This window comes from Mustela lutreola, chromosome 2 (genome assembly GCF_030435805.1).
Source record: "Mustela lutreola isolate mMusLut2 chromosome 2, mMusLut2.pri, whole genome shotgun sequence".
Classification (NCBI taxonomy): domain Eukaryota; kingdom Metazoa; phylum Chordata; class Mammalia; order Carnivora; family Mustelidae; genus Mustela; species Mustela lutreola.
Window position 1 is genome coordinate 155709207 of NC_081291.1, and position 21597 is coordinate 155730803.

At 34.2% G+C, this 21597-nt stretch overlaps 1 protein-coding gene and 1 pseudogene across 7 annotated transcripts in view; one reads left to right on the forward strand and one right to left on the reverse strand.

Moving 5' to 3' along the window:
* TRPC1 (transient receptor potential cation channel subfamily C member 1) overlaps window positions 1-21597 on the reverse strand; it is a 73200-nt gene that overhangs the window by 35179 nt on the left and 16424 nt on the right. For 2 of the 7 annotated variants that reach the window (XM_059163858.1, XM_059163862.1), the window contains 3 exons: window positions 20899-21000; window positions 16266-16468; window positions 2421-2552 (listed from right to left, as the gene is read on the reverse strand). In XM_059163858.1, the coding sequence (XP_059019841.1) occupies window positions 2421-2552; window positions 16266-16468; window positions 20899-21000 (437 nt within the window). Of the gene's footprint in view, window positions 1-2420; window positions 2553-10299; window positions 10619-16265; window positions 16469-20898; window positions 21001-21597 lie in introns of those variants that run through there. The other 5 variants (XM_059163860.1, XM_059163864.1, XM_059163859.1 and 2 more) reach the window with 4 other exon arrangements.
* Window positions 9660-9784, forward strand: LOC131826089 (U4 spliceosomal RNA; annotated as a pseudogene).

Sequence of the window (21597 nt, forward strand, 5' to 3'; positions counted from 1 at the left end):
GGGAAGCAGGCTCTCCACTGAGCAGAGAGCTCGATGCGGGCTTCGATTCCAGACTCTAAGACCATGACCTGAGCTGAAGGCAGAGGCTTATTCCACTGAGCCATCCAGGCGCCCTTCAGTTTTTTGCTCCTTACTGGGAAAGGGAAAAACAGAAAAATTTCCCAATGGTTAATCATCTATATAATGGGATTTTCCATGAACAGAAAATTATCACTCAAAGAATTAAAAACTTTTCCTTAGAGGCTAACATTTTTCTATCTATTCTTTGGATTTACTACATAACCAAAACTACTTAAAAATAAGCAATTATACTTCTTTAACAAATGAAGTATTACTGCTTCTTAGTCTAGGAATCCAATTACAGATGACAATATTCATCAAAAGTATGTATTATTACAAAGAGGTCTCATCTTTAGGTAAACACTGACAGACCACCGAATTCAGTAAGATTAATATATTTTATTAATCTAATTTTCTTAATCTTTAACAAATTATTATAAGACTAATAAGTGGCTATGTATAGTTTAGGTGGAAATATAGTAGACTAGAAGCCAGGAGTCCTATGTTCTAGTTACAATTCTTGCTAACTCTGTTCCTAATTAGATGCTGCTTATCAGTAAAATATCTAACCTATATACGTCACTTTCCCTGTCTACAAAAACAAGGGGATTGGGGGCACCTGGGTGGCTTAGTTGGTTAAGCGTCTGCCTTCGGCTCAGGTCACGATCTCAGGGTCCTGGGATCCAACCCCACATCGGGCTCCCTGCTCAGCAAGGAGCCTGCTTCTCCCTCTCCTCCTCACTTGTGTGCTCTCTCTCATTATCTCTGTCTCTCTCTCAAATAAATAAATAATTTTTTAAAAATGGAATTAAAGTAAATGGATTTTATGATCTATGTTCAAAATCTTAACTTTATTATCTGATGATTACAGAATAATCATAGCAGTTGCTTCAAATCCTTTTTGGAAGGAGCTGAATGAATTCTACTTTATATGGTAACTGAGAACTCCAATTATAAGGTTATAATAAGAAGTTCTTTAGAATTAAAAGGAATAACTTTATAACAGCCTCATATGCTAATAAAGTTAAAAGTACCAACAAGTTACATTTTAACCATGTCTTGTATTTTTCTTGAAGTATATACTTTGTGTCCTATCGAGTTTAAATAAAACAAAATTTAACTTATCCAAATTGAAATACAGGAGTTCCATACTTAAAAACTTACGAACAGGTTATTTAAAAAGTTTCTAGAATTCAGCTATCAAAAACACACTATAAACTGTTATTAAGGCATAAGAAAATTGCAAGCTTCTTGTCACCCTTCCAGGAAGAAGTCTGAATCTTTCCATCTTGTCAAGTCACTAGAGGAGTGCAATGCAAAGAGGGGGCACCTCCCAGAACAGCTAGACAGAAAAGGAAAGGTAGAGATAGGTGTAACCTGCACCCCAGAAACCTTCCAGCAGGAACTATCAAGAAATGATCAATCTCTCTTTCAGGGGGCACAAGGGATACTTTAAAATAAGGGAAAGTCTCAAAGATTTTCCTCAAGTCTAAGAAATATAATTTCCTAAGGACTTTCATTTTTTAAATGTTTAAATTAGTAGTTTAATAGGCTACTTTTCCCAAAGCCTTTTTTTGTTCCCCCACCTTAACTCTCTAAGGGGAATTGATACCAATGGTTCTTTATGTCAAAATTACATTTAACTCTTCACTTCAGAAGAAAACTCAGAATAGGATTCATCCCTCTTAATCAGCAGTATTTCATTTTTATGTAATAGCTTCTTTTTCCAAAGCCTTTTTCTATTATCCCAACTTAACTCTCTAAGAGAAATTGATAAACAATGATTCTTTGTGTCAAAATTACATTCAACTCTTCATTTCAGAAAAAAACTCAGAATGGGATTCATCCCTCTTAATCAGTAGTATTTTATTTTTATATCTACATATTATGTGTATCCTAATAGAAAAATCTCACCAAACAGAGAAAACAGACTATGTCTGTGTGTATGGAACGTCCCTGAAACACAGAAAGCATTCTACATGCTTCTGAAAGTTATGAAGGACCAAGCTCTCAGGATGACTATAGAATCTGAGAATAAGGGGAGGCAGAATAGAGAACAGTTATAAATTTACTCTTGCTTAAGGCTGCCACTCCCCTTACTCTTCACTGTCTTAGAACTCCTTTGGCAACATTCAACAAATGGCAAAGGGCAGGTGGGGAAAGAGTGACCTAAGTAACATCAAGGTCTAAGCCACTGAGCCTGAAGGAAAATCCCAGGTAAGTGGCGGCAAGGTCTGGTCATCTTGGATCAAAAGTAAATAAATATAAACATGAATTTGGTTTATGGAAAAAAAAAACAAACTCAGGCTGAAGAGATTCTTGAAAAAAGGATATAATTTATAATTTCCACTCATTCTCACCTGAATTCCACCTCCACGAGACTTAATTCTTTTAAATCAGCACTAAGTTCAAATGCTCTCAGAATTGGATCCTCCTCCGTTAACATTATTAGAGCTGGACTGGCCAAACAGCGATATATATCAAGACGAAACCTGTGATAAATTTTGATTCCATAATGTAAAATAAATGGATTATACACATATAATTAGTATTTTAAACCTATAATTTTCATAAATTTAAAATTAAAGTACTATAAAATTAAAAGAAAATAAAACAACTATAATATAGTTATTACAGGATATACTACATAAAGACTTAAAAAATAAGTTTTTGTATTTTTCAATCCAATTTAATTAAAAAATTTCTATTCTTGAACCAATATTATTTTTTTTTATTTCTTATTTATTTTTTTTTAAAGATTTTATTTATTTATTTGACAGAGAGAAATTACAAGTACACTGAGAGGCAGGCAGAGAGAGAGAGAAGGAAGCAGACTCCCTGCTGAGCAGAGAGCACGATGCGGGACTCAATCCCAGGTCCCTGAGATCATGACCTGAGCCGAAGGCAGCGGCCCAACCCACTGAGCCACCCAGGCGCCCTTGAACCAATATTATTTTAAATGGAATAGGCTAATAGCTAATACATTTTGAATATGATGTGAATGGTTATTAAATTTTTCCTTCCTCAGTGATAAGACTACATTAATACACTAGATATCTATAACACATGACTCAATCAACCAGGTTATTATTTTTTTCAACCAGGTGTTTTTTAAAGATGTTTCAAATCTTAAGAATGAAATCATTCATTTATGTATAATCTCTAGATAATGGAAAAGCATACCACTTTACCTTCTGTAAACTAGTTATGGTTCATATTCAATACCTAAATAAGAAGCACACCAGAAAATTTTTGCAATAAATCTTTCATTTATAAACATATAATTTTTAATTTATAAATTTAGTAGATATTATATAATGTATATTTCCTTCCAAACATAAATTTAATACACGCTTGTTATTAAAAAAAAAAAAAAAGCAAGCAGTTTTAGGGGTGCCTGGGTGGCTCAGTCAGTTAAGTGTCTGATCCTGGGTCCTGAGACTGACCCCTGTATCAGGCTCCCTGCTCAGCAGGAAAAGCCTGCTTCTCCCTCTACCTCTCCCTCTGCCTACTGTTTCCCCTGCTTGTGCTCTCACGTGTGCGCTCTCTTCTCTCTGTGAAATTAAGTAAGCAAATAAATAAATAAAGCCATTTAGAAATATGATGGTCCCCAATTCTCCTCCTTCCACCAACTCTACTCCTCTAAGAATAGTCAAATTACAGAGAATTATGAATATCCTTATTATTTTCAATTCACACACAAATATAATCAGACATATTATATAAAGGAACAACTTTTTCTATGTTACTACATATAGAGTCATGCCTTTTTTTTCCCCCAAACTGGATGGTTTCCCATTTGACGGCAGCTCATCAGATCTCCAAAAATGGAAATTTCAGTTGCTTCTAATTTTTTTACTTCTATAAATAACACAGCAATGAATATTCTTCAGTTCATATGTTCTTTGCACACTTAGAATTGCTGCATAAAATGGCATATGTATCTTAAATTCTAATAGATGCTTCTAAAACACTAACAATAAGGAGAGCTCATTTCCCCCTACATCATTATTTTGCCACTTTCATGAATGAAAAATGGAATTTTATGTGAATTTCTTAAAAAGCTTAAGCATCTTTCCTGTTTACTATCCATTTATACTACTTCTGTAAATTCCTGTTCATTTTCATTAGCCTATTTTTCTGATAATTGTTTATTTTTTTAAATCAATTTGTAAGATCTACATATCAAAGAAATTAGCCCTCTGTCTGGTCAAAGTATTTTAAATACATTTTCGCAGTTTATTGTTTGTCTGCATTCCCCAACTAACCCAGAGACTCATCAGGAGACAGTAGAACTCTTTTATAGGCTCAAAGTGTATTAACATAAACTCTACCCAAATCATTGGCTCACCTATATAGATCCTGAAATGACCCTTAGGAATCAAGGCTAAAAAATAAAAATAATCAGGGGTGCCTAGGTGGCTCAGTCAGTTAAGCATCCAACTCTTGGTTTCAGATCAGGTCATGATCTCATGAGTTGTGGGATGGAGCCCCGGCACCAGCTCTGCATTCAGCGAGGAGTCTGCTTGAAGATTCTCCCCTCTGCCTCTCCCCTTCCACTCACATGCATGCTCTCTCTTTAAAATAAATAGATCTTTTTAAAAAATAAGAATCAAAAACTAAAAAAGGCACAGAGATCTATGATTATATATCACAGGGAGACAGACTTTTCAGGCCAGAAAAATAATAATATTTTTAAAAATCTTAGAAAGTACAACAGTATTCGGAGTTTCTACAATATATACTAGACTGTCCAGATTTCAAGCAAAGAAATATTAGATGTGCAAGAAAGAGTCAAGCTGTGCCTCACTAAGGAGCAACAACAGAGGGGGAAAATAGACTTCATTAAAATCGTCCAGCAAAAGGCCCAGAACAGAATCCTCCTTCACAACCCTCAGAATAAAACAACACTGCCCTACCTTGATTTTGGATTCCTAGGCTCCAGAATTGTAAGACAATAAGTTTCTGTTGTTTAAGTCACCCAGTGTGGTATTCTATTATGATAGCCTTAGCAAAATAATGCAGGGCTCAAAAGTAGATCTGAAATGGCAGGAGAAAGAACTACCAAACTTGAAGATATATTGATAGAGATTATGCAAGCCAAAGACTAAAGAGAAGAAAAAGAATGAGGAAAAATGAACAGAAATTCAGAGATATGTAAAACTATTAAATACAAGTACATACTCACAATGGGTACATACCAGGAGAGAAGAGAAGAAAAAATATTTGCAAAAATAATGGCTAACAACTTACTATATTTACTGAAAAACAATAACCTGCACATCCAAGAAACTCAACAAATTCCAAGGAGGACAAATGCAAAGATAATCACAAACAGAAACATCATGGTAAATACGCTGAAAGTCAAAGGCAGGGAAAAAATCTTGAAAACAACAAGAGGAAAGTGATGAGGTGTTTACAAGGAAACCCCAGTAAGACTAACAGCAGACTTCTCAGTCAAAACAATAGAAGGATAAAATATTCAAAGCACTCAAAGGAAAAAAAAAAAACCATCAGACAAAAATCCTATAACCAGCAAATCTATTATGCAAAAGTAAAGGCAAAATAAGAACTTTGCTTGAAAAAGACTGATTGAATAACGTTCCTAGCAGACCTGCCTTACAGGAAATACTAAAGAAAGTTCTTTAGGCTGAAAGCAAGTGATCCAAGATGATAATTCAAATCCACATGAACAAAAAGAACAAGTAAAAGTCGTTATGTAATTATAAAAGACACTATAAATGTCTATTTGTCTTGCCTCTTAACTGATTAAAAGCAATTATATAAGGGCATCTAGGTAGCTCAGTCAGTTAAGCATCAGACTCTTTTTTTTTTCCATTTTATTTTATTTTATTTTATTTCTTTTCAGTGTTCCAGAATTCATTGTTTATGTACCACACCCAGTGCTCCATGCAATGGCAGCTTGGGTCATGATCTCAGGATCATGAAATCCAGTCCCATATCAGGTTCCATACTCAGTGTGGAATCTGCTTGAGATTCTCTCTCCCCCTCTCCCTTAAATAAATAATCTGTATCATTTGGCCTATAATAACACAGAGAAATGTAATGCATGTATAATGTAATCACCAGTAACAGCACAAAGTAAGTGGACAGGACTACAGCTGTAATAGACTAAAGAAATGATGACAGTAAAGTATACAACAATATGTCTGTTGACAATAAAGTAAACAACAATATGTTGTTGGGTTTATAGATGAAATATGTATAATAACAATACCATTAAAAGGATGGAAAAGATAAGTAATTTATTAATGATATTAAAATGCCAATTAGAAAATATACACTCAATGCAAAAAAAAGCACTAATGAAGAAACAGAGGAACAAGAAAGATGTAAGACACAAAGGAAACAAATGAGGAGACATGTGGAAAACAAAAGGCAAAATGACATATTTACAACTATATTAAGAACATTAAATGTAAATGGTTTAAACAATCCAATTAAAAGGCAGATGTTGGGGGCGCCTGGGTGGCTCAGTGGGTTAAAGCCTCTGCCTTCGGCTCAGGTCATGATCCCAGGGTCCTGGGATCGAGCCCCACATCTGGCTCTCTGCTCACAGGGAGCCTGCTTCCCTTCCTCTCTCTCTGCCTGCCTCTCTGACTACTTGTGATCTGTCTGTCAAATAAATAAAATCTTTAAAAAATAAAAAAATTAAAAAAATTAAAGGCAGATGTTGTCAGACGAAATTTTTAAAAAGCATAATCTAACTCTATGTTGTCCATAGGAGATACACTTTAGATTCAAAGATACAAATAGACTGAAAGTAAAAGTCTGGAAAAAGATATACCATGCAAACCGCAACCACAGAAAAGCTGGAAAAGCTATACTAGTATCATACTTTAAAACAAACCAAAAAAATATTACTAGCAATAAAGAGGGACATTTTATAATGATAAAATATCAATCAAAGGAGATATAACATTTATAAACATATTTGTAACTAACAACAGAGCACCAAAATCATGAAGAGAAAATTAATAGAAATGGAAAAATAGACAACTGAACAATAACAAACACTTTTAACACCCTATTTTCAATAGTGAAAAGAACTAGATAAAAGATCAACAAGAAAAGAAAAGAATTAAGCAACTAACTAGACATTGACAGAACATTCCATCTGACAAGGATAAATTATATATTCTGATACATTCTGAGATTGAGAACTCCTCTCCCGGAAATTGATAGACTAAATAGATTGAAAACCAGAGGGATAAGGAAGATTCAAATACTATGAAAGAATATATGATTGAACGAAGTTTATTGAATGCTCACTCCAAGAGTACACTGAATATTTCAAGAGTACATATAATATTGTCGATGTCAAATTATATGGTAGGCCATAGAACTAGTCTTAACATTTCTTTAAAGAATGAAATGATAAAAAAAAAAATGAAATGATAAAAAGTACCTTCTCCAAATTAAGCAATGATTTCTTAGCTATAATACCAAAAAGAGGTCAACTGGATGCCACCAAGCTTCTTTAAAACTTCTGTTTTTCAAAGTACACCATTGAAAAAGTGAAAAGATAACTGATAGAATGTGAAAAAAAAATTACAAATCATGTATCTGATGAGGGACTTGTATCCAGGATATAAAACAAACAAACAACTCTTATAATTCAACAAATAAAAAAGCAGATAACCAATTAAAAAACTGGGAAATGGATTTGAATAGACCTCTCCAAAAAGATAAGCAAATAATCAATAAGAACTTTAAAGATACAATTTATATGAAATACTCAGAAGAGGCAAACCCATAAGAACAGAAAGTAAATTCAGTGGTTTCCAGTGGTTTCAAGAGTAACTGGTAATGAATGAGTACAGTGTTTCTTCTGGATGGGATGAAAGGTTCTGGAATTAGGTAATGATGGTCAATGTATAACTTCATGAATATTATAAAAGGGTGAATTTCAAAATATATGAATTATATCTCAAATTATAGATCAATAAAGTTATTTTAAAGATTTTACTTATTTATTTGAGAAGGAGAGAGAGAGAGAGCAAGAATGCAAGAGTGGGGTAGGGAGAAGCAGACCCCCTACTGAGCAGGGAACCCAATCCAGGGCTCCATATCAGGATGCTGGGATCATGACCTGAGCTGAGGGTAGCTACTTAACCGACTGGGCCACGTAGCTTCTCCTCAATTAAGCTATTTTTAAAAATACAGTATCCTCTAATAATTAATTAATTTAGAAATTAAATAGAAGTCACCAGAAGAAAGAAATCTGGGAAATCCCAAAATATGTGAAAGTACAACAGCACAGTTTGAAATAACCCATGAATTAAAAGAATAAAAAGAAAAGCCACAGGCTGGGAGAAAATATTTGCAAAAAAAGTATCTGAGAAAGGACCCTGCATATAAATTATATAAAAAACTCTTAAAACACAACAATAAGAAAACAATCCAATTAAAAAATAGGCAAGAGATCTTAACAGACATCTCACAAAAGAAGATATACAGATGGCAAATAAGCATATAGAAATGTACATCATACATCACTAGGGAATGGCAATTAAAGCAACAATGAGATACCATATCAATACACACACATTAGAAAGGCTAAAATTCAACCTTGACAGTATCAAATGCTGATCAGGATGTGGAACGAAATGAACTTCATTCACTGTTGGTAGGAATGCTGAAGTGCAGGCACTTTTGCAAGACAGTTTGGAAGTTTCTTATATTCTTACCTTATGACCCAGCAATCACACTTCTTGATATTTATCTAATTAAGTTGAAAACTTATGTCTACACAAAAACTTGTACATGAATGTTTATAACAGCTTTATTTATAACTTCCAATACTTAGAAGCAATAAGCTGTCTTTCAATAGGTGAACAGATAAACTGTAGTACCTTCATACAATGGAATATTATTCAGTGTTAAAAAGAAATGTAATATCAATCCATGAAAACACATGAAGGAAACCTAAATGCATATTCCTAAGTGAAAGAAGCCAATACAAAAAGGCTATAAACTATATTATTCCAATCATATGACATTACAGAGAAAAGTTAAAACCAGAGACAGTTAAAAAAAAATGTAGTGTTTGCCAGGGGTTTGGGGGTAAGGGAGGGCTAAATAAGTGTAATGTAGGGGATCTTTAGGGCAGTAAACCTATCTCCTATGATACTATAAATAGAAAATTCCAAATAGAAACTCCAGAACCACAAATCTTAAGGCAAGGATATTCACCCTTACTAACTTACATTCAATATCACACTGGAGGTTCTAGCCAGTGCAATAAGGCAAGAAAAATGAAGGACTAAGGATTGGAAAAGGACTAAAACTTCCTCTACTTCAGAACATATAATCTTATATATAAAAAAATCTTTAAGAAACTAAAAAGCAAACAAACAAAAAGCCCTATTAGAATAAATGAGTTTAGGAAAAACAAGATACAAAACCAGTATACAAAAAAATCTATTTTATTTCTATATTCTAGCAAGAAACCATCTGCAAATGAAATTAAGAAAGCAATCCATGTGCAACATTATCAAAACAAATAAAATACTTAGGAATAAATTGTAAAAAAAAAAAAAAAAGAAAAAAAGCACAAGATCAACACACTGAAGACTAGCTTTGCGCAGTGGCAGTATCGTAGCCAATGAGGTTTATCCGAGGCGCAATTATTGCTAATTGAAAACAATACACTGAAGACTAGAAAACATTGCTGAAAGTAATTAGGAAGGTCTAATAAAATAGAAAGATACACTATATTCATAGGTTGAAAGATTAATATTATTAAAATGGCAATTCTCTCCAAATTGGTTTAATGGAACCCCTCTTAAAAACCCAAGCAATGGGGCGCCAGGGTGGCTCAGTGGATTAAGCCGCTGCCTTCGGCTCAGGTCATGATCTCAGTGTCCTGGGATCGAGCCCCGCATCTGGCTCTCTGCTCAGCAGGGAGCCTGCTTCCCCCTCTGTCTCTGCCTGCCTCTCTGCCTACTTGTGATCTCTCTCTCTGTCAGGTAAAATAAATAAAATCTTAAAAAAAAAAAAAAAAAGCAAGTATTTTTGTAAAAATTGATAACTCATTCTAAACTTTATTTGAAATGCAAAGCGCACAGCCTAGCAAAAATTTAAAAAAATTAAACAAAAAAAAGATGAAAGACTTATATTATTTTATTTTGTTTCAAGTTTTTATTTAAATTCCAGTTAGCTAACGTATGGTATATTATTAGTTTCAGAAGTAGAATTTAGAGATTCATTGCTTACATATAACACCCAATGCTCTGGGCTCCTGGGAGGTTCAGTTGGTTGGGTGTCTGCCTTCCACTTGAATCATGATCCTGGGGTCCTGGCATCGAGTCCCATATTGGGCTCCCTGTTCCATAGGAAGTCTGCTTTTCCTTCTGCCCTTCCCCCCTGCTTGTACTCAATCTCTCTCGCGCGCGCACAAAAATAAATAAAAATCTTAAGAAAACAAACACCCAGTGCTCATCACAAGGACCTTCCTTAATACCCATCACCCATTTAACCTATCCCCCTGTCCACCTCCCCTTTAGCAACCCTCAGTTTGTTCTCTACAGTTAAGAGTCTGAGTAGACACTTCATCAAAGAAGATAGATTAATGGCATATAAACACACGATAAGATGCTTGATATTATAAGGCATAAGGGATATGCAAATTAAAACCACAATGAGATACTACTATACTTCTGCTAAAATGGCTAAGATAAAAAAAATAACAATATAAAGTTGGTGACCATGTGGAGGAACTGAAAGCATCACATATCACAGTGAGAATGTAAAATGCTACAATCACTTTGGAAAACAGTTTAGCAGTTACTTAAAAAATTAGACATACACTTAACATACAACCCAGAAATTCCACTCCTAGGTATCTACCTAACAGAAATTTAAAAAAAAAAAAAAATGTCCATAAAAAGACTTATAGGTGAATGTTCACTGCCAAAAACTAGAAACAACTCAAATGTCCGTCAACTAGTGAATGTATAAACAAAAGATTCATCCTTACAATGATATACTACTCAACAATAAAAAGGAATAAACTGGGGCACCTGGGTGGCTCAGTGGGTTAAAGCCTCTGCCTTCAGTTCAAGTCATGATCCCAGGGTCCTGGGATCGAGTCCTGCATCGGGCTCCCTGCCTCCCCCTCTCTCTCTGCCTGCCTCTCTGCCTGCTTGTGATCTCTGTCTTTCAAATAAATAAATAAAATCTTAAAAAAAAAAAAAAGCAACATCACATTTTAAAAAAAACAAGGAGGGCGCCTGGGTGGCTCAGTGGGTTAAGCCGCTGCCTTCGGCTCAGGTCATGATCTCAGGGTCCTGGGATCGAGTCCCGCATCGGGCTCTCTGCTCAGCAGGGAGCCTGCTCCCTCCTCTCTCTCTCTCTCTGCCTGCCTCTCTGCCTGCTTGTGATCTCTGTCTGTCAAATAAATAAATAAAATCTTTAAAAAAATAAAAATAAAAATAAAAATAAAAAAAACAAGGAATAAACTACTGATAAATGCAATATGAAAGAACCTCAAAGTACTATGCTAAGCAAGAGAAGCTAGAGACATAAGTTAATATATTTTATGATTCTATTTATATGAAATTTCTAGAAAAGAAAAAACTATGGGTTATAGACAGAAAAAGATATGTGGTTGCTTGGAGCTAGGAATGGGAGCAGTGATTGACTACAAATGGGTATACAGAACTTCTTTCAGTAATGGAAGTGACAGAATATTGGATTCTGATGACAGTATACACCTGTATACATTTACTACACCTGTGTACATTTACTGCAAATCATCAATCTCCATTTAAAAAAAGGGGGGGTGTGCCTGGGTGGCTCAGTCAGTTAAGTGGTCGACTCTGGCTTTCGGATCAGATCATCATCCCAGGGGCCTGGAATCAAGCCACAAGTCAGGCTCCACGATCAGTGGGGAGTCTGCTTGAAGATTCTCTCTTCCTCTGTCTCTGCCTCTCCACCCCCCCAACCCCACTCACGTGCACATGCTCTCTCTCTCTAAAATAAATAAATAAATCTTAAAAAATTTTTCTTTGAGGCCTTTAGAGTTATATGATTATATTCTACATAACTTTCTGGGATTTTGGTTTCATCCACACCAAGAAGAATATGGGAATATGAAATTTGTCCAAAATACTTTTAAGACAGTAATTTCATATGGCTCAACCTAAATATTTGGACAACCATAAAAACTGGAATAGATGAAATAAGATTAATAACATATAGGCAAAATTAATGAAGTAGGAGAGGAAACTTGAATGGACTCTGTATAGACAGAAATCAGGAGATGGAATTTGTAACTTCAACATTGATTGATGGCTATTGATGGAGACTAGTTTCCAATCTAACACCACAGTTAAGAGTCACATTTCTAGCCAATTAGATTTCTAGTCATTAAGGAGCAGAATACAGAACCTCAAACTAATCATACTGGTTAGCTCCAGAGATAGGAGGAGAACTGAGATTGGTTAAAATTAAACTTAGAATTTTTACACAGATTTGAGGATTTATTCACATATTACTTGTGTAGTTAAAATAAATAGCTTTCAGGGGCACCTGGGTGGCTCAGTTGGTTAAAGCCTCTGCCTTTAGCTCAGGTCACGATCCCAGAGTCCTGGGATCGAGCCCCGCATCGGCCTCTCTGCTTAGCGGGGAGCCTGCTTCCCTCCCTCTCTCTGCCTGCTTGTGATCTCTGTCTGTCAAATAAATAAATAAATAAATAGCTTTCAAACTAGTATTACTAGAGCCTCATAGTTCACTGATTTTCTCAATGTCAAATCCTACTTTTCTAGCCAAGTTGCACAAGTTCAATTGCTTTTAAAGGTGAAGCGGGTTATAATATGAGTAAAGTTGAGTATACTTTGGGCTTACAGGCATTCAAACTCAAAACTATAAAAATCACTATGCAGTTTAAACAAGGCACTTCTCAACTCTTTAAAAACTTTGTCTTTCTTTGATAGACAATAAAGATTTCAAATATTCCTTTAAAGTTATTTGAAATTTCACAACACATCGAATAACTGAGACTAAAACCTAATCATAGCAATTATATTACTGAAACTATTTCTAAACTACAATGGTCCATAACCCTTCCCTACCCATTTAAAATTATGGCCCCTGGGGCGTCTGAGTGACTGGGTTGGTTAAGCGGCTGCCTTTAACCCCAGAGTCAGCAGGGAGTCTGCTTCTCCAACTGCCCCTCACCCCACTTGTGTTCTCTCTCATTCCCTCTCAAATATAAAAATTTTAACAATAATAAAAAAAAGTAAGATAAAATAATCACCCCTAAGGGATGCCTGGGTAGTTCAGTCAGTTAAAGGTCTGCCTTTGGCTCAAGTAATGATCCCAGGATCTTAGGATCAAGCCTGCAGTCTTGAAAATGTTGTCCTAGATGCAAATTGCAGCAGAGATGTGAAACAAATGCTCTTGAAGCTTGTAGAACTCTGGTCAAGTAACTGGGGTAGAGTTCATGCAACCTCAACATACAGAGAAGCAACACCTGAAAATGATCCTAACTATTTTATGAATGAACCAACATTTTATACCTCTGATGGTGTTCCTTTCACCGCGGCTGATCCAGATTACCAAGAGAAATACCAAGAGTTACTTGAAAGAGAAGACTTTTTTCCAGATTATGAAGAAAATGGGACAGATTTATCAGGGGCTGGTGATCCATACTTGGATGATATTGATGATGAGATGGACCCAGAGATAGAAGAAGCTTATGAAAAGCTTCTTGTTTGGAATCAGAGCGTAAGCAAAAGCAGTAAAGATAAATTTCAACACATCAGTTTTATAAAGCAGTTTAGGTTATGGTGATTTAGCAGAACACAGGAAAATGTGTCACACTTATACGAAATTAAGGATGTTGAGTTATGTTACTAATGTATGCAACTTTAATTTTGTTTAACACTATCTGCCAAAATAAACTTTATTCCCTATAACTTAAAATGTGTATATATATATAACAGTTTATTATGTACAGTTAATTCCACTGTTTTGGCTGCAATAAAATCGATTTTGAAATTAAAAAACAAAAACAAAAACAAAAAAAACCCTCCCTGCTCAGTGGGGAGTCTGCTTCTCCGCCTTCCTCTACCTCCCTTCCCACCCCCTGGCTTGTGCTCTCGGTCTCTCAAATACATGAAATCTTTAAAAATAAATATATAAATAATAAAATAAAATTACTGCCTCTCGATCTTATCATCACCTGAAACTTCAGCATCTCTAAAATTTAAAAACCAGTAACTTTATACAGACTGCCTCACTTCTTTATTGCCAGGGTATTGGCTCTTCAACTTCACCAAAACCTTCACCCATATCTCTTTTTACTCATGTTGTTACCCTCTTTTCTTCAGGAAGTCTACTTAGCAATTCCAAGAAATGACTTGTAGCCAGGATATTTGCCCTGTTTTCCCAAATAGCAACAATAAACTCTCAAACTTTTCTGTAAATACACCATATCATTTGGAGTTCCCTAAATAAACCACAACCACATACTGTACTTTCTGCATAAAACAACCTTTTTATTTTTTTAAGATAGATTTATTTATTTATTTATTTATTTATTTATTTGAGCAGGGGTGTGGTAGGGAGGTAGCAAAAGAGAAAATTTCCCCACTGAGCACAGAGCCAACATGAAGCTCGATCTCATGACCCTGAAAGCATGACCTGAGCCAAAATCAAGAGTCACAGACTTAACCAACTGAGCCACCCAGGGGTCCCCCTTTTTATTTTTATTCATACCTAAAGACCAAGCTCATGCCACCAGCTCCTCTAAAAGCTTTCAGAACAAAGCTTTTTCCCCACCTGAAACAGAACCAGGCTTAGTGTTCTCTCTAGGCCCGATTCCTACAACCTCAGCTGCTTCAACTACACACATATTTAATAAGCATACAATTTAGAAATACTTATATTTAATATTGATAAATGATTTTAAAACTAGAAGAAGCCTTAAAGATCATTTCTGCTTGTCATTTTACAGACTAGTCATTTTAAAACTAAAAAGTTAAATGATATAGCCTTAACTATCAACAAGATCTTAAACCCCCTCCCCCAAAAACTTTCCAGTTCAACCTCTGCAAATAAACATTAAATTGATTCCCAGAAGACTTTCTCAATTTATGGATCTGTAACTATCTGTCAATCCACCAAAGATCTGTCCTTAAGGTAAGGAAGGAGTAAGGGTGAATAGCTTGCAGCTTTAAGGCTAATTTCACATACTGTAAAAACAGTTTGTCAAGGAGCTGCTTAGGACTTCCAGACCACATTTCCCATAGCAAAGGTTATATTTGATGTAATTTCAACTATATTTGATTACTACACAGGTAATATATATATATGAAGACTTAAGCTGAAAATGAGATTCTTTTTTTTTTTTTTTTTTTTTTTTTTTTTTAAAGATTTTATTTATTCATCAGAGAGAGAGAGAGGGAGAGCGAGCGAGCACAGGCAGACAGAGTGGCAGGCAGAGGCAGAGGGAGAAGCAGGCTCCCCGCCGAGCAAGGAGCCCGACGCGGGACTCGATCCCAGGACGCCGGGATCATGACCTGAGCCGAAGGCAGCGGCCCAACCAACTGAGCCACCCAGGCGCCCCTGAAAATGAGATTCTTAAGTCTAGCCCAGAACTTTATACAACATGCCCATGTGTGTGCTCTTGCTCAGCCTGTCCGAGTTGGGATACTTTCTTGTTCATTTTCTCCTCAGTTGTTCTTACTTTTTTGACTGGGGAGAAAGGGAAGAGAAAAAGATTTAAATATTGTGTGAAAGGGGAAGTAAGAGGTATAACAAGTTAAGTATTTAGTCAGATAGAACATACTTTTTATTTCCTTGTGAATAAGATAAGGAGGGGTATCTCCACCCCTTCCACTATATGGAAATTCTCTTAGATTAATAAACTCTGCTTTTAAAAAGTAAATAGTGTCTCCAAGCCCCACCAGCAGAAGTATAAGGTAAACCTTATTCAAATTTGAAGGCTTTTCCTAACTACATATCATTTAGTAAACACTTATTTTTTTTTTTTTTTAGTAAACACTTCTAAAAAATGTAAAACTCATATTAACCAAAGGAATTAGAAGTTTAGCTTTCATAAGCCATTCCAGTACCATATTTCTTAAAAGCCGCAAAGAAAGAAAAATAACAAATATTTCACTGACATATACCTTAGTAAATTGCACATCTATTTATCAAAACCTTAACTTTCTAACCTGGAATGTCGGAGGCTATCCTTTTTGTTTTTTGCAGAACACAACGTGCATTCACAGCCAACTGCATGGGGCTTGGGTAGAGACACATCCTGTTTTAACAGCATTGTAAGAATTTCATAGTTGTTACGATGAGCAGCCAAAATGACAGGTGCAACATCCATAGTTGTTGAATACTCAGGATTCTGAATTCGTTCCATTAGTTTCTGAAAAATATTTATATAAATGTATAAAATTATTATTTGTGACTTCAAAATAATATATTTATCTGAAAATGAAATGAAAAAATCAGAAGGCACAAAGAATTTAAGAATTATTTTAAAAAATATGATAAACATTTTACCAGGACTCATTTTCTTTTGAAATCTTATAACTCAATATTAATTAATAAATGCAATATAATTATGACAGACAAAAATCTTCAATAGGACACATTCATACAACTAGAGTCCTGCTTTCCTAACAAAGAAGAAGTGAGGATACCTAGAGAAATACTTTAGGGAAAAGTGTTTCATTTTCCCAAGATTATGGAAACATGCATGACAAGGAGAAAGAACAAGAATCTTGGAAAAAGAATATAAAGGGAAAAACAGAAATGTTAAAAATAGGCAGAGAATAAATGCATAAGAAAAACTTAAAAATTCCAACTTTATGGAAACCTTGTCACATTAATAACAATGAAGCTACCTGAAAGAAATAAGTAAATAGGAAGCACTCTTCATTTTGTGTAATTCTCTACATATTCCCAATCACTACCTATACAATTTCCTATTACAAATGCACAAAAACACTAACAATAATAACTACTATTCATGAGTCCTGGGACTGTTAGGCACTTTACGTTTGTCATCTCATTTAATCCCCAAAATGCCTGCAAAATTGAACATTATAATCCCCATGAAGAAACTGAGGCTCAGAGAAGTTAACGCGCCCAAGCTACACAACAGAGTGGCAAAATGCAGATCAGAACTCACGTCCATATTACACCAGAGCCTGAGCTGCTTTCCCTACATGGGCTCATGGGCCTGCTGATGGCATGACATGAGGAAGGAAACAAGTAAACAAAGAACCAGGGTTAAATAAAAAGATTGACTGATTTATGACTATTGCATATCTTCCCAATACTTCTCACTTTTTCACATGGCTTTTCCTGAGAATTGTTTGATTCCATTGCATAAGCTTATCAAGTTCATAGGGGTTTTTTGGTAATTTTTATTAATGTTTTAAAAGTAGTACACACATATTTTAAAATATCTGAAAAATAGAGAAAAGCAGAAAGAAGTATAAAAATTCCCATATTCCTACTATGCAAAATACATTTTACAGTGTCTCCTTCCAGTTCTTTCTCTATTATACCTCCTTTTAAGGACATCTTTGGAATAAGTGATTTGGCATCAATGATTAAAAACAATGGTCCTTACTATTTTGAAATTCAAGGATGCTTCTAATAATTTCATAAAACGATAGCCCAGAATTTCTGGGAAATAAAATTCATGTGTAGACCTAGCATGTAATTTAAGAAAATTCATAGACCTATGTTCAAGATATTTTGTTTTGCTTATTTAAATAACACTACCACAAACATCTTTATGAATACAGCTTTTTTGAAATTTAGGATAAACTCATTAAACACAGAACCCCTCAAGTGCAATAATAGGTCTAAAGGCCATGAACAGTTTTGAAGCTTTTGATATAAATCACTAAAGTTCTTTTCATAGTTTATATTACCAATAATATAGGAATGTACCCATTTCACACTCAAGGTTCACTCACCAGCACTAGGCATGGTCATTCCCAATTTATGAGTGAAAAAATACTTTACTTTCCTTTGATTACTGGCTAAGTTCTAGTATTTTCCAACATCCTTAGCTTTTCCCCTTCTTTTACGAATAGTTTCTTTATATACTTCCCATTTATTTCCTGGAAACTTCAAATTAAAGAATTTATTTAAAAATAACAATGAAATCTAAAAATTTAGCCCTTTTTCCCCTTATTACTGATTATAAAGAAAATTGTATCTAAATAATGTTCACATGTTTCCTAAAAAATACACTTGACTACGTAAAAAACATTAGAAGATTAAAATTCATTATTTCGTTGTTCATAAAATAATCTACATACTATCAAAAAACCTACCTGTATTTAAAAATTAAAATTTATCAAAAGATAATTTTGATAAGCTAAGAATACAGAATTCACTGAAATCATAAAAAAAGTATATAAAAATATTTTACATTATCTGTCAAGAAGTATTAAGGATCTTAAAATATGATCTTGCTGTCACTGAAAGTACTCAAGCAAAGGCTTTTCGTTAGAGATGAAGTACAAAGTGTTCTTTCACTGAGTAGGTGAAGACTGCCAGAGCCTTAGGACTCAAGAGTCGACTGGTGGTGCTAATGGTGATGAAATAATGTCAGCCAGTTGCGCCAATACCCTGGTATACTACACCCCCCTCTCCCTGCCAAGAAAGTAAATGGGTAAAAAGGCTACAAGGTGGAATAAGTATACCAAAATGTAACAATGACTGCAAGAGATGACAGAAAATCGAATAGGATTCTAAGGTATTTCTGATCATTTGGACAAGGGCTATATTCTTAGCCTTTTTTCCTGTTCCTTTTGGTTTCTTATCACCACTTAACCTAGTTGGTACTACCATCTAGAGCAAGTCATGCTTACACATACTTTCTAATACCTAAATGATAGTAAAAGATTTTAGCTAATGTATGATAAAGTATGCAATTTAGCAGAGCTTCTCATTGTTCTCAGACAATGGCAGAAAATCCACAACTAATTTATAATTCTTTCTTAAAATGGTTTTTTTCTTCAGAGGATAGCCAGTTTACACTACCAGCAATTATTTAAACCACTTGTTTTACTACATCCTCACCAATAATGAATAATTTTTAAATTTTGAAATATAACAAATGTCTCATTTTAGAGTAGAATTTATCTGTTCATTAGTGACTGTCTTAAAAACTTAAAGCAATAAGGAAAATTAAAAGGAGTAAGGAAAAAATATCCTTAATTTAGCAATGAGATGACTGCTGTTAGGTAACATTTTGCTACATTTGCATATAGTTCCCTGTCTGTGCATCTTTTTAACACTGGCTCATATTATATGTCCAGTTTACGATTCCCATTTTTCCCCACCTTCCTAAGTCATATTTATTCAGGTTCCTAAATATTCTTTTAAAAATATCATTTTAATATATATGTGACTTTCACTATTTCCAATCTTTTATTTGGGGATGTTTAAATTAGGTCACATGGTTTTTTCATTGCTATAAGTAAGATCATAATTAACATTTTTCTCCCCATTTCTGAGAGTTCCTAGAAGGGGAAGCACTAGGTTAAAGAACCTGAACAGCTTTCTTATTTATGACACACTCTGCCAAACTACTTTCCAAAATACCCTCCCCATCAATTTGTGTTAGACTCTACTACTCCTTTGCCATCAATGATAATTATTTTCAAAAATCTTTACTAATTTGCATTCAAACAATGACCAAACAATGGAGAGCCCAAATAGCCATTGACTGATGAATGGATAAAGAAGAGCTATATATAATGCAATATTACCCAGCCATTGAAAAGAATGAAAACTTGCCATTTGGAATGATATGGATGGAGCTAGAGCGTATTATATTAAGTGAAATGAGTCAGTCAGACAAAGACAAATACCATATGATTTCACTCATATATGGAATTTAAAAATAGATGAATGTAAAAAAAAAAATAGATGAATGTATGGGAAGGGAGGAAAAAAGGTAGGAGGGAAATAAACCATAAGAGACTCTTAATGACAGAAAAAAAACTGAGGGTTGATGGAAGGATGAGGGTGGGTGGTGGGCTAGATGGGTGATAGGTATTAAGGAAGGCACTTGTGATACACACTGTGTTATATGTAAGTGATGAGTCACTGAATTCTACTCCTGAAACCAACATTACACTATATGTTAACTAAAATTTAAATAAATAAGTAAATCTTTGCTAATTTGATGAGCAAAATTTGGTATTTCATATCTCACTAGTAGTAAGTTTTAACATCTTATATTTTCTTTTCTGACACTTTTTTTGGTGTCCTTTTCTGATCCTGGTGTTTTTCATCAATTTTTCAATTATTAAGATTATGAATTTGTGCTATATTTTGAAAATATCTTTGCCAGTTATCCATCTGCTTTCTAAATTCTGCTTGATGTCTGAATTCCAGAAATTTAACTTCTATACAGCCAAAGGCTGTGCCATTGCTTTTTATGATTAGAAAGTCTTTCTACTCATAATCACTTAAATATTCACCTACCAGTTTTATGGTTTCACTGTTTATATTCAATTCTTAAATCCATTTGGAAACTAATCTGTATTTTCAACCTAATCTATAGAATGTCCAAAACTAAAAATATTGGTCCACAATGACAAAATTATGAAAATATCACTAATTTTAAAAAGGTTTCCTGAAAGCAAAATTAATTATTCCTGCAAGTATCTACTTACTTGAAGGCAATATTTTACAGAATAAAAAAAAAAAAATCTACTTCTTTAAAACAAAATAAATTTAGGGGAAGAAAAAAATGGCAATGGGGCAGGAGATCTATTTTGGTTCAAAAATCCAAATTAATAAATATTTAAGAGTACTAACTACTATAGTTGGTCTTGATGATCGTTTTGGTCGATGATTAAGTAGTATATCAACAGCTCCCACTACTTCAGAGTCGATTGCCACCAAAAGTGCATCTGCGGACTTTAAAAAAAAAAAAAGGTTAAAAATGAAAATGGAGGATAAAAAGGTAAACTATTTATTTTTACTAATTCTTAAATAAAACTTTCTTTAAATTTAAACTGTAGTATATACAGTAATACTAAATTTTTAAAAATTTAGACTGTCCAAATAGTACATTTGCTTGCCTTAGCAGTACTTTTGTGTACCATAAAACATACAAATTTCTGTCCTGGTTTCACAAAAAAAAAAAATCAATGGTTGCTAAAAGTGCTTATTAATGGAACAGTGCTAATCCATGAAGTATTCAAAGCTGAAATTTCTTTTCAAGACCTCTACTTGTGAACTTTGAACCAAAAAGAAAATCTTAACATTCCAGATCTTTAAAGAAATTGCCAAGAACTATTACTACTGATAAAGGATTATGTTAATTCTAATAAAAAAGACCATCAGGCAACCATGAGGATAGGGGAGCCCTCTGGTCTCAACTTTAAAATATACATGGCTAACTGAAATGTTACAAATTTGACATTAATATTAGCAATCTTATAAGTAAAAGCTGTAAAAAAACTAGACTATCAATGTCCTTGGATCAAGAGGGAGAAGTGACTTTACAGTTTT